The sequence below is a fragment of the Hemicordylus capensis genome, chromosome 3 (genome assembly GCF_027244095.1).
Source record: "Hemicordylus capensis ecotype Gifberg chromosome 3, rHemCap1.1.pri, whole genome shotgun sequence".
Lineage (NCBI taxonomy): Eukaryota > Metazoa > Chordata > Lepidosauria > Squamata > Cordylidae > Hemicordylus > Hemicordylus capensis.
In genome coordinates, this window is record NC_069659.1 from 325,775,031 (window position 1) to 325,788,681 (window position 13,651).

General features: G+C 44.9%; 1 protein-coding gene across 5 annotated transcripts in view; it reads left to right on the top strand.

The window, feature by feature from the left end:
* Positions 1–13,651, top strand: part of LEKR1 (leucine, glutamate and lysine rich 1) — a 107,399-nt gene that overhangs the window by 18,330 nt on the left and 75,418 nt on the right. For 3 of the 5 annotated variants that reach the window (XM_053313268.1, XM_053313262.1, XM_053313267.1), the window contains one exon: positions 2,931–3,145. The exons of the other annotated variants lie outside the window; for them this stretch is intronic. In XM_053313268.1, the coding sequence (XP_053169243.1) occupies positions 2,931–3,145 (215 nt within the window). The remainder of the gene's footprint in view (positions 1–2,930; positions 3,146–13,651) is intronic. 5 annotated transcript variants of the gene reach the window in all.

The window sequence follows — 13,651 nt, forward strand, 5'->3', positions numbered from 1 at the left end:
GTGCTTAACTTGTTTATTTTATCTTTATATTTATATTCTGCTCTTCCTCCAAGGAGCCCAGAGTGGTGTACATGGTTATGTATATCCTCACAAAAACCCTGTGAGGTAGGTTAGGCTGAGAGAAAAGCGACTGGCCCAGAGACACCTAGTGAGTTTCATGGCGGAGTGGAGATTTGAACTCGGGTTTCCCTGGTCCTAGTCCAACAGTCTAACTACTAACACACTGGCTTTCAATAACTAATATTATTTTGGCATCCCTGTTATTCCACATGCACACAAACGGGAATAATTTAAATAGTTATCATTGCTGGAGGGAATGATCAGAATGGAACGATATATATAGTGTTGTATGGCCCATGAACATAGCCTACCTCTTTTTGTGAGAAACTCAAGTTCACTCAAATATGCAACAAATATGCTGAAATACATCCTGTGTAGATGATTAAATATTTCACACCTGCCCAATTTCATAGTTTCTGTGTGACTCATAAGTGCCACATACAGAACATCATATGATGTGCTCTGTGAGCACCTCCCTCCTCATGGTTTTGTTGGACCACAGATGCGGTTTTGTTGGACAAGATATTGCAGCAGTTAATTTCTTTGAAGTGCTTTTTAAGTGTTGCAAGGTTATGACTATAAACTCAGGGTTACTCAAAGGGGCTGATAATGCAGAAATTGCAAGTGAAATAAGTTTTGAAATGCAAACAGGACGTGCATCCTCCCTTATTGTGTTGTGCTGTGTGCAAAAGACTAAAGGAGAAACTTATGTAGCTTTCAGTAGGTTTTACCAGGAACTGAAGATTTCTCCTTGCCCCAGTTGCAGGGAGTGCTGCTGTGTTCTGTCACTTGCCATTCTCCTCTGCCAGATGTAGCAAAGAACAGATGGTGAAGGCAGAGTGAAGGACCAGAACACAGCAGCACCCCGACAGAAAGCACCATTCCTACCGCAGAAATGGTTTCTCCTTCTCCAGCTCTACTTTGTTCTGTTGACCACCACTCTCAAGTTGCTACAGGTCGCAGGAAAGAGGGGCAGCAAGCCTCCCCAAAATTAGATTCTTACATATAGGAGCTCACAGTCTTTGTTTCTTATACTTTATGGATTTATGTATTTATATATACTCTGAGGCTATTCACATGGACTGCAAAAACCGGGCTAAGGGAGCCTAGCCCGATTTTTGCAGACCGTGTGAATGACCGGGTTCAGCTGTGAGCCTGGTGGTTCCAGAGCAGGTAACCCGCCCCTTAAACCGGGTAACCCGCCCCTTAAACCGGGTTTGCAGAGCGAGCACTCCGCAAACCTGGTTTTTTGGATCGTGAGTAGCCGCGGTGCAGCTCCGCACTGCGGCTACTCATGAGAAGACCCCCGACCAGGAGGCTTAAAAGCAGCCTCCCAGCTTGGGGGTCTCTCCAGTATGCCCTACGTGTGCTCCCGCAGGGCATACTGGAGCTTCCGGGGGCAGCACGGCCCCTGATCCTCCCAGCCCCTGGCAGCTCCATCACGGAGCCGGCTGTTGTGTGGGCGGCCGATCTGGCCTCCGAGGGCTGTCGCCCTGCTAATCTGCAGGGAGACCGGGCTTATCCCACTCCCCCCGCAAACCCTATGGAGACGGGTCTCTGTGATTGTGAGACTCAACTCTCTGTCTCTTAATCATAGGGATTCATAAGGCAGCTAACAATGATAAACAGTTACCTCAATGGCTCCTCTCTGTGTTCCCCTGAGGTGGCTGTGTACATGGAACAGGGCCTCTTTTATCGCAGTCTTTTAGCACAGTTGTGGAATGCACTCTCGCCCCATTGTTGAAGAGCTTCTGCCATACTGTTACCCCATTTTCATAAAGTATATGGCGGGGACCTGGTAGGATGATGAGCTGTGCCTCCTCACTAGTTTTGTTTTATATTCTTTGGATTGCATTTTGATGCGTTGTGATGTGTTACTGATGTTTGTTAGTCATTTTGTGGTCTTTTTAAGGACAGAAGGATGGGATATACTTATTTAATAAATCAAGGAACATTGGAAGCCGTCCTATACCAAGTCAGACCATTGGTCCATCTAGCTTAGTATTGTCTACACAGACTGGCTGTGGCTTCTCCAAGTTTGTAGGCAGAAATATCTCTCAGCCCTTGTCTTGGAGATGCCAGAGAGGGAACTTGTAACCTTCTGCATGCAATACTAAATAATAATAATAAACTTTATTTGTTAGTCTCCCCATAACAAATTGTCCATGCAGATGTTCTTCCCAGAATGACCCCATCCCCTAAGGGGAATATCTTACAGTGTTCATACATGTAGTCTCCCATTCAAATGCAAACCAGGGTAGACTCTGCCTAGCAAAGGGGACAACTCATGCTTGCTACCACAAGACCAGCTCTCTCCTCCCAGTAAAATATAGCAGTAAATTATAAAATCACAATAAAAACTTAAAACATTAACCAATAAAATAGAATTCAGAAATGGTGGCATCCAATCATATTAAAGTGGTAAGTGGGGGGAGCAGTGCCTTCTAATACTTTCTAAAAGTCATCTGAGAGGGAGCCTGACAATGGCTGGGGGGGCATTCCTGAGGCAAGGTGCCACAACTGAGAAGGCCCCATGTCACTCACCTCACTGCAGGACATTCTGAGCAGGGCCTCTGAAGAAGAACTTCAGGGCCTCTGAAGAAGAATCAGGTGATCCATCTGATACTCTGGTCTCAAGCCATTTAGGGTGAGGTAATATCTCCACTGTAGACTTCAACTTCTGTTGTGTTATTTTACTTGCTCATATCTCAAACAGTGCAATCCTTGTGTAGTAAAGAAAGAAGAAACATAATTTCTCTTTTCTTTTCCTAGACTTTCCTTTCAGGCCACGATATCCAGATAACTTGAGATTAACTATTTTGGTTCTTTCAGTTTGGTCGCTGAACATATCGTTTACATTTTCCCCCTAGATGTCCCGGAATGAGACTGTGTGTAAATATTGTGGAGTCAGTTATTTGATCCTTCATGAGTTTAAACTGCTGGAAGAGAAAGTAAAAGCAATGGAAGAGAAGGTGAAATTTTATGAAGGAAGCGTAGAACGGGAAAAAAGGCTTCAAGAAAAACTACAGCACCTAAGTCAAGATTTTGAACAGTGCATAACCGCTAGTGAATCGAAAACAGAAAGGTTGGACCATGTTATTCCTCCTTGTTTTTCAAATTAGCATATTCATTAATGTTATTCAGTCTAAAGCAAGCTTCAACTGTCTTGCTAGATGGAGCTTTTACCAGATATAATTTGCAGCTGAATTCATGTTAATTAAACTATAGTTTGAACTGTACTTTAGGGGCCAATGTTTGCTGCTTAAATTGTTTAGCACTAGTTGATGATGTCATGGGAAGAAAAATGAAAATTTATTAGAGGTAAAATTGAAGTTTTAAAGTAAAGTTTAATTTTTTTTTCCTGGCTACATGAACTTCCCAACTACCTTGGCTGGTTGAGATGAGAATCGTGAGATTATGACTTTGCCCTCCCAAGTGTGGCATGAATGTTTGCTCACATGCATGTTACTTAGATAGTAGATGTAACAGTGGCTCCTAGTAAGCTACACTTTGCAAATCAGAATCCAGCCTTTGAAAAATATTTTCCTTCCTCCTTGGCAGTAATACGCTATTGTCTTTTCTTGTTGGCTTTAACCATGGTTACATCTGCACTAGATGCCAACCACGGTTAATGTTAGCTAAGGCTACCAAATTAACCCGAGGTTGAAATGAGTTTGTTTACTTATTTAAAACATGTTTACCCACCTTTAAAAAAATTATCAAGGTGACTTACAAAATAGAATAACACAGTGAAAACACACAACAAAACACCACAGCTGAAAAACCAAAACACAATCGACAGAGATACATTAGTCAGTGCAAAGCCACTTCATCTAAGAAAAATATGTCAGGGAGATACCATTTTCTGCATGGGAAACAGATCAAAATGCTTGCTGAAGAGAGAGGTTTCAGCAGGTTGTGGGAGGTGGAAGCCAGCAGCAATGGAGCAGGACAAATCTCAGTCACGAGGGCATTCCCTAGGCTGAATATAGACGTGGAGAAGGACGTCTCTTGCATCCCAACAAAATGCAGCTCAGAGGTTGGTGAGAAATGGAATTTAACCTGGATTAAGAGGAAACCTGGGATAGGGTTAACCATGGAGAACTTTAGTACAGAAATAATGTCAAATTATGCATAGCTGACAAGGAGAAGGTGGTGAATTTGCAGCAAATGGGAGTGAGACTGGTGGAGGGAGCGCTCCCACCCTTACCATCTCCCCCATCCCCAACTCAGGAGCCAGACCTAAATCTTGGCTCCTTATTTGAAAGCCATGGTTTGCAAGCAGCCAGCATTTCATCTGCACCAGATATTTGTGTCAGATAGCTTATATGGGTAGTATTGGTGACTTTAGAGTAATCTTGCTTTGGATAATATGCTTGGCTTGAAACAGACATTTTCTTTCATTAATAATAATGAGAGATGAATGTGGATCACTGGACACTAAGGTCTTCTCCCCATGGCTCAGAAACTCAGTACTGTATAAGGAACAGTAGTGAATAATCAAGAAGAACAATTATCAGTATATATAGAACATTTTAGAGTGCACCTATTATTATCTCAGTAGTCCTAACAACCACCCTGCACTGTAGTTAGTATGAATGATTCCCTAGAATGTCCTTCTAATCTAGAAAGGCAGTGGAAGGAGCATTTTTGACTGGATGAGAGTCCATCATTACTCTCTTCCTTGCAGTTTTCCTGTTACAGGTTGCTGATTTTTCTTGCAGCAATTGTTTTCTAACCTCTTGTTCCACCTCCACTAAGAGCCGTTGGCATCATAATCCAGGGGAATTACAGCAGCAGAGGGGTTCAGTCTGAGGAAGCGAGGGTGGGATCAGGCAAATGTGCAGGTCAGAGACTCCATTGTATAGCAACCAAGGCAGGAACAGCAGGCCATAAAAACCCAGAGGGGGGAAAGGTTACAAAGAATAAGGTTGGGGCCTGGGTGGATATATGGAGGAAGTGCTTTGTATACACAAGATAAGGGGCTATTGATCTTTTCTCTTGGATACACAGCATGCAGAGCCCAGGTGTTCCCAGACAATTGAGTTGTGGCTTCCCCCTCTAATTTATGAAAGGTGAGCACAAAGGTCCTTGGTGCAAGTCACACCTGAAGCCAAGAGGGGAGATGTCTCCCTGGATAATGTGTCTTACTAATTATTGGAGAAGCTGTATGAGACCTGCAGTGTTTACTCAGTTGTGCAATTGTTAGCATATAAAGTTTGGCATAGCCTTTTGTTGATTAACTGGAGTTTGCAATGATATAATGTTGAAAGTTACTGTTAAGCTGTGAGGCTAGTACAGCAGTTGACAGGCCTGCAGATATGACAGTTATATTTGCAGCACAGATCTGGATTTGTATCCCTCTGACATATACGTACATATGTACGTACGTACGTACGTACGTACGTAAGTAAACAAATGTATTAACTACATTTATAGCTCACTTCTCTTTTCCATGGAAATCAGGCGGCTTATCTAGGACAGCTTCTCACAATGGCCTGTAACTAGGTATAAGGCAAGCAGGAGGGAACCGATGTGCCCAGCTACTGACTTCTGTCAAAAGTTTTATTGAGAATTTCTGCCCAGATTCAAATCTAGGTGTCAAGTTGGGTAGAGATTCTAGGTGTCAAGTTGGGTAGAGATTGGTAGACTCTCGGGCAGAAGTCGGTAACTGGCTGTGTGGGTGTGTTCAGATGACACACATAGGAAGCTGCCTTATATGGAGTCAGACCATTGGTCCATCTAGCTCAGTATTGTCTACACAGACAGGCAACGGCTTCTCCAAGTTTGTAGCAGAAGTCTCTCTCTGCCCTATCTTGGAGATGCCAGGGAGGGAACGTGGGACCTTCTGAATGCAAACATGCAAGTGCTCTTCCCAGAGCATCCCTATCACCTAAGGGTAATATCTTACAGTGTTCACATGTAGTTTCCCATTTTAATACAAACTAGGGTGGACCCTGCTTAGCAAAGGGGGCAATTAAGGGTAGCAATGCTTGCTACCACAAAACCAGCTCTCACACCCACTGGGAGCATGTGCTTCCTGGGGACCGCTGGTTCCGTCCTATTTCATTTGAACCTACTTGTGGATTTGCTGGTCAATGACCAAATAAATTTATCTCTCACCTACTTGTGGATGATTGTGAAAAGCTGCCCATAAGGTTTATAGGGAACTTCCCTTCCAGGCAGTGACCAGACCCAAATCTGCTTAGCTTTAGGCATAATTACTGTTTCCTGTGCTTTCAGACCAAGCCCAATGACCCCTTCTAATTTATAAACTGAAAGCTAGTATGAAACTGTCAGAAAAAGCTTACAGAAGCACGTACAAGATCCTAATGTCTATATAATCCATGTCTATTTTGGCTGAGGATATTGTTTGTTAAAGGTAAAGTGTGCTGTCAAGTTGATTCCGACTCCTGGCGCCCACAGAGCCCTGTGGTTTTCTTTGTTAAAGAGAGACTATATCAGCTGTTTCAAAGGTATATTTGTGGAAAGACAATGTGAAACGAGTTTATTCCCCTAGAATTAGTCATTCTGCTAGTTATTGCTGAGCAGTCTTCTGCTACATCCTCAAATTAATATGTAAAGATGCTGATCAGCAGATAGCACAGCTCCATTTTCTTGCTCAGAAACATGCTTCAGCTCCTCATCCTCCAGGGTTAGCTGCTGTGCTGTGATAGCAACAGGGAAAGAGCCCAGCCTGTTCAAAGCCCACACACCACTTCCTGCCCACCTCCTTCCTTCCCCATCGAACCATTGCCCAGGAGGAGATGGAGGTGAGCTGGTTGCCTCCCTCCCTTCCACAGAAAAATGCGAAAGAGCCAGGACGGAAAGGGAGTGGGTGGCAAGGCTGAGCAACTTCTGATTCTCTACCATCAACCTCTCTGCTGCTTGTCTGCACGTCTGTGAATGACGCACCACCAGCTTTGACAGCAGCAGAAAGAAATCTGGTATCTGGCCTTGGCTCAGGAACCAACCCCACTTTATAACATTGAGGCGAGCCTCACGATCAGTGAGACTTGCCTGAATGGGGTTAGCGTTGAGAGCGGGCTTAGCCCACCCTCCCAGCAGATGAGCATGCCGGCTGGCCGCCCACACAACTGCCGGGTCTAGCGGGGGTCTCCTTGAGTGTCGCCATGCTGCGGAGCCACGCCAATACATGATCAGAAAGACACGGTTGACAGAGCACTCGCTCCGTTAACCTCGGCTAAGGGAAGGGGTACTTTGGGAGGTTTGCTGCAGGGAGCTGTGCGTTTCCCATAGCAGCAGACGATCAGCAAAAAGTAGGCTAGGCTCCCTTGGGAGCCTAGCCTGCTCTTTGCCGAGCCACAGGAGCTGCACGCCTCCTGGCAGCAAACCTCCCAAATTGCCCCTCCCCTTAGCTGAGGTTAACAGAGCGAGCTCTCCGTTAACCTCATCTTTCTGAAAGTGTATTGGCACGGCTCCACGCTACGGCAACACATGAGGAGACCCCCGCTGGGAGGCTGAAACAAGCCTTCCGGCCGTGGGGGTCTTTCCAGGATGCCCCGCACATTCGCACTGGGCATCCTGGAATTTCCGTGGGCTGCGCGGCCTCTAATTCCTGCAGCCCCTGTCAACTCCGTGATGGAGCTGGCAGTCGTATGGGCGGCCGGTGTGCTCGTCTGCAGGCTAAGCCCATTCTCAACGCTAACCCCATTCAGGTGAGTCTCACTGATCGTGAGACTCGCCTCAATAGATTCTGAGGTAGGACATTTCGACTTTAGAGGCAGTTCTCAGGAAGCAATTTTGTCGTAAGTCTGAAGACTTCCTGTATGTTGGTTCAGTGCATGTGCCTTATTTTGAATGATCGCTAAACAAAATCAAGAGGAGCTTAATATCCAGGGTGCTTAATGTCTGTCACAGGGAACTTCCCATTTGCTGCGATCATTTCCAGAGGCCCTGCTGTGTGGCTCCACCATCAGAGGTGTGGCTAGCAGAGACCCAGAGCAGAAGAAACTGGCAGAACTAGCACAAGATGGCTTGAATGCTGAGGGGAAGGTTTCAGATTTCTTTTATACAAGTTCTCACTTTCTGTCGCCCAAATATGTCTTGATGCAATTAAATGATAATTCCAGTTAAAAAACAGTTTTTGTAAAGTAACTTGGTATCCAGAATTCAGTCTGAATAATCTTTTCCATCTATATAGCTAGTGTATTTATATTTATTTATTTCATTACATTTATATCCCGCTTTTCCTCCAAGGAGCTCAGAGCAGTGTACATGGTTATGTTTATCCTCACAGCAACCCTGTGAGGTAGGTTAGGGTTACAGAAGCCCAGCTCGGTTTTGCCTGCGCATGTGCACTGCCAGGATTGGCCTGATCTTGGCAGCGCCTCAGTGGCAAACCTGCCTCCATAGCCACCCTCTAAAATGAGATTAGGAGAGCGAGCGCTCTCCTAACCGTGATCGTCTGCCAGCCATGGCTGCTTGCAGCCAGGGCTGGCATATTGCAAGGCTCCTGGCCAGCTTCAGGGAGGGGAGGGGGTGTCTGCATAATGCACCGCACTGTGAGAGCTCCGCAAAGGAGGTCTGGCGGGGGGGGGACGCAGAGCAATGTGTCACCCCAACCCCAATCCTCCGAGGTACCGGCAGCAGCTGGTAATTGTCTGGGTGGGTGATCCGCCCGCTGAAGAGGGAGCCCTTGGTTGTCTGCAGGGAGGTAAGCTTTTTAAGGCTTCCTCCCCACTAGCCCTCATGCCCTTCCTCACTGCTCATGAGAAAGGGCTCTATATGTTTCTGTTTGAAGTCAACAGGAAATCTCAACAACTTCCCCCTACCTCATTCTTTTCTGTTCCCAGAGCCAGAATGGAGGACAGAGTTCTGACTGATCCTGCAGTCAATCATGGCACATCACCAGGAGTTCTCTAAGCTCCAGCCATGGAACACAGGCTGATTGCCTGACAAAATTACTCAACAGAAGTCCTAATAAATAAAACAAGTTGTCTTAGTAAAAACTAATCTGGCTACTTTCCTTTGACTATCCCTACAACTGGACTAAATTTGGTTCAAATTGGTTAGACAGTCGACAACACTTGCGCCTCAAATGTTCACCTGAATTGGGTTGGATAACATCATCACAAACGACGCCTTTGAGGCATTCCTTGTGTCCCTGCAGCTGTAGCAAATTTGGTTCAAATCAGCTAGGTGGTTCACAAGTTTGTTCACTTGTGCTTCAAATGTTTGTGTCTGCTATCCTGAATTAGGGTGAATGACATCATCACAAACGATGCCATTGAGGTGTCCCTACAACTGTACCCAATTTGGCTCATATTGGTCTAGGCATGGAGAAGTTGATGGTGGGGGACACACACATGGAATGCCAGGTGATCTCATAAGACTACTGGGAAGCTGGCTAGTAAAAATATTGAAATTAAGCAATCCTTTAAAGTAACTCTTGAGTAGTACTATGGAGTAACTTAGTTTGGATGTCAGCCACTGATCTCCTATAGCAAGTCGTATGGTATGGGTCTACTTCATTCTCCCAGAGAAATAGACACAGGGGATGGGGCTATAGCTCAGTGGTAGTGCATCTGCTTTGCATGCTTAAGGCCCCAGGTTCAATCCCTGGCATCTCCAGACTGGGCTGAGAGAGATTCTTGTCTGAAACCTTGGAGAGCTGCTGCCAGTCAGTGTAGGCAATACTGAGCTAGATGGATCAGTGTCTGGCAGCTTTCCATGTTCCTAAATAGGAGCACACCAATGGGGGCTTAGTGACAGTGGCATTTTGTACAAACAATAAAACACCCAACAGCCAGGGAGATCAAAAAGACATGAAGGACATTTGAACAACACTTGTCTTCTCAGAACTCTTACAGGCTCTGTGAACTAACACCCACTCAAGTTCACCTCAAGTTCACAGCTTCTGCAAGTACAAAGACACCCCACACAGATGAGGGAGGGAAAGAGTTCAAAGCACCACTTCTGTCTTGTGTGATCTGAATTCTAGTCCCCCAGTTTCCATCCATATGGAAATTGCTGTCAGACCCCCTCCCAAAAAGGTAGGCCTGGCCTTGCGGAGGCAACATGTTCATCTTCCCCTGCTGGGACTCACATGCATGCCTCATGTTTCTCCTTGCATTGTCCTTTCCAACTGAGATGCTGGGGAACTCAGAGTGTTGCCTCAGCCTCTTGTGAGCTTGCTGCTGTCTCCCAGGGGCCCTCTGGATTCTCCACAAAGGCTTCTTATTGGCAGAACTGGGAGAGTGGTGCACAATTGTGCTGTAGCATCTTTCTGGCCACCTGTCTTATTTAATTTGATTTGCATGCTGCTTTGTGCCACCGAGCCTCAAAGTGGTTAACACATTAATGAAAACTAATGCAACCAAATGACAATATTACACAGTAAAAACAAATTTTAAAAAGGCAAAACTATGCATAGCCCAGATCATTTCATCTCCAAAATACAGTGAAATGACCAGGCCTTAATTGACATCTAAAAGATGTACTAACCCTTGCTAATTGAGCAGAGAGGCACCTTTTTAAAGCAGGAATTATCTTCTATATACAGTAGCAGGAGGAGAGTGTCTTTCCCTATCCAATCCCAGCACAGTTGGTGGTTGGTGTCTACCTTATATTTCTTTTAGATTGTGAGCCCTTTGGGGACATTGCTTGACAAATGGTGTATAAATACATGACGACGACGACTACTACTACTACTACTAGTAGTAGTAGTAGTAAAGGCCAGAAGGGATGCAGCAGCACAAACCTTCTAGAGGAGTGAGTTCCAATGATACTGAGCTGCCTCAGAGAAAGCCTTGTGCGTTGTTCTTGGATTGTGCTTGGAGGATTTGTGTGTATTGGGTTGTATGATGTATTGTGGTCATTTGACTGTCATTAGGTGTTCCTTGGTGTCTTCCATGCATGGGTAATGTGAGTGTGTTGACAGTGTATGACTTTGTGATTGGTGGGTGGCAGCAGAGTTTGCTTGGCTGTGGGTGTGTCTTTCAGTACTGCTACATTAGCTTTTGTTTCTGTAGCTATTGTTGTGTTGTTGGCTCTGCTCATAGGTGCACATAGGAATGGGTCTACATTGCACTGGCTAAAGCCTGATGTAGCAGCCCCCAATGTGGCCATAGAATCCAACAGGAGCCATAGAATCGGCCTGCCCAGTTCACCTTTTATAGAAGTGTTAGTTGTGTTAATGATATGATATGCATTTAGGTATTTTCTGATTGGCCTTTTATGATATCTTGTTATACCTCTTTGTAAACAGTTGATCACAACAAATGATGTTTGAGCCTGACTGGTTCTGAGCAGATTCTTGAGTAGACCGACTGAAAGCTGACAAGTTTAAGTACTTTGATGTAGACAAAGACAAGTACATCAATACATTTTGCCAGCTGTTGAGCAGAAATAGGTTGCATGGGTTTGTCAACGGGGGATTCCTCAATTACAAGTATTGTATACAAGATGGTTCTTTCAGAAGTACTTTATTGCATAATCAAGCCACTGATGAATTGTTTCCATTACATACGTTGGGTTCACACAATGGCCAATCATTATTTGGTGTTACATGAATGAGCCTTTTGTATTTGATCTAGTAGTCTTATGTTTCACATTTCCCCAACACTGTTATACAGCAAGCTGCCTTATACCAAGTCAGACCATTGGTCCATTTAGCTCAGAATTGTCATCACTGGCTGGGCAGCACCTCTAGAAGGCTTCAGGCAAGAGTCTTTCCCAGCTCTACTTGCAGATGCCACGGACTGAACCTGGGACCTTCTGCATGCAAGCAGATGCTCTACCACTGAGCTGCGGTTCCATTCCTGAAAGGAAAATCTTACAGCAGCCAGCTTTCGCATGTAGTTGCCCATCCAAATGCAAACCAAGACAGACCCTGCTTAGCAAAGGGGAATTCATGTTCGCTAGCCCAAGACCATTCATGCTCTCTACCTCCTCTCCAGATGCTCTCTTCCCCTCGCATGTTCGGATTCAATTACTTCTTCATTTGCAGCAAGCTATAATTTGCCAGTTTCAGATGCAACGACAAACTATGGTTTGCCATGAACCAGGAAGTGACTGAATTGGAGCATGAGAGGGGAGGCAAGCCAGCCTGAGGCTCACTCAAATAATGAAAAACCACGGCTTCACATACTATATGAATGTATTCATTGACTCTCTCAGAAATATAAATCATAGAATGTTAGAGTTGGAAAGGACCTTGGAGGCCCTCTAATCCACCCCCTCCCCACTCAGCGTGGTTCAAAAACTTCCAGTGAAGGAGAGCCCACCAGACTTGTAACGAACAATAAACAAACAAATAAATGGGGGGAGGTCCCCTGGGCAGAAGTCTGGGGAGGCAGTGAGGCTGGGGAGGAAAGAGAATTTTTTGGTGTGGCACGTATACACCATGCCACCAGCTGGCTACGGGCCTGGAGCCCACCACTGCTTGGGGCAGACTGTTCTACTGCCCAACAGCTCTCACAGTTAGAAAGCTCTTCAACATGTCTGGAATGGGAGGGCCACAAATGTATCCCAGCCTCATTTTGTATTGAGCAGAATACCCGTCCAGTGTTGGTAGCACAATAACTCATGCGTGTACAGTGGATGGAATGGATGTGGGGTGAGGGTGGCAGGATAATAATGTTGTTGACAGCTATAAAAAAATATGCTGGTTGGAGCATGTTTCCCCACGTGGATTCTCTTGCTTGGAATGAGCTGTTAAGGTGCTTGAACTATGTGGGCCTTTTCTCTTCAACTTGAACAGGGTTTTCTTGTTGATGCAGTCTGAAAACTACCAGCTCATCTTATGGAGGCTGTGGGAAAAGCAGCGTATCATTCATCCCTTGGGCAAATGATCAAGCAATCCAGTATTTTCTGTGATCTCTGTAATTGCAATCAAGCTTTTGGAGACTGCATTAGCAAATGTTGCCCCACAGATTAGCACGCGTAAACACTTCAGAATTATGGTTCACAGTGGCCATTGCTTCAGATTTACAATGCACACAACTATCCAAATGGTTCCCTGGACCCTGGAAGACTTTGGGCCTGTTTTTTAAAACAGCACCCTTCCTTACCCCTTGCATGGAAATCACTGTTTGAAACTGACTGGAGTTCCAAAAGCAGTTTGTTTGTTTGTTTGTTTTATTTTAACATTTGTATCCTCCAAGGGGCTCAGAGTGATATACATGGTTATGTTTCTCTTCACAACAACCCTGTAAGGTAGGTTAGGCTGAGAGATAAGTCACTGGCCCAGAGACACCTAGTGGGTTTCATGACTGAACTCAGGTCTTCCTGTCCTAGTCCAACACTCTAACCATGACATGTTGATGTATTTATATCCTGCTTTCTATATATTGTATTCAGTTAAAACAAAAACAAAAAGTTTAACACATTACAACAACAATTTAAAAATTTTAAGCAATATTTCAAAATAGCATTAAAACCATTTAAACAATATTAATTAAAAGCCTGGGTGAACAGATGTATCTTTAAAGACTTCTTAAAAGCTGTCAGAGATGGGGAGGCTCTTATTTCACTAGGGTGTGCATTCCAAAGCCTTGGGGCAGCAATGGAGAAGGCCCATCCCTGAGTGACCACCAGACGAGCCGGTGGCAGTTGCAGACGGACCTCT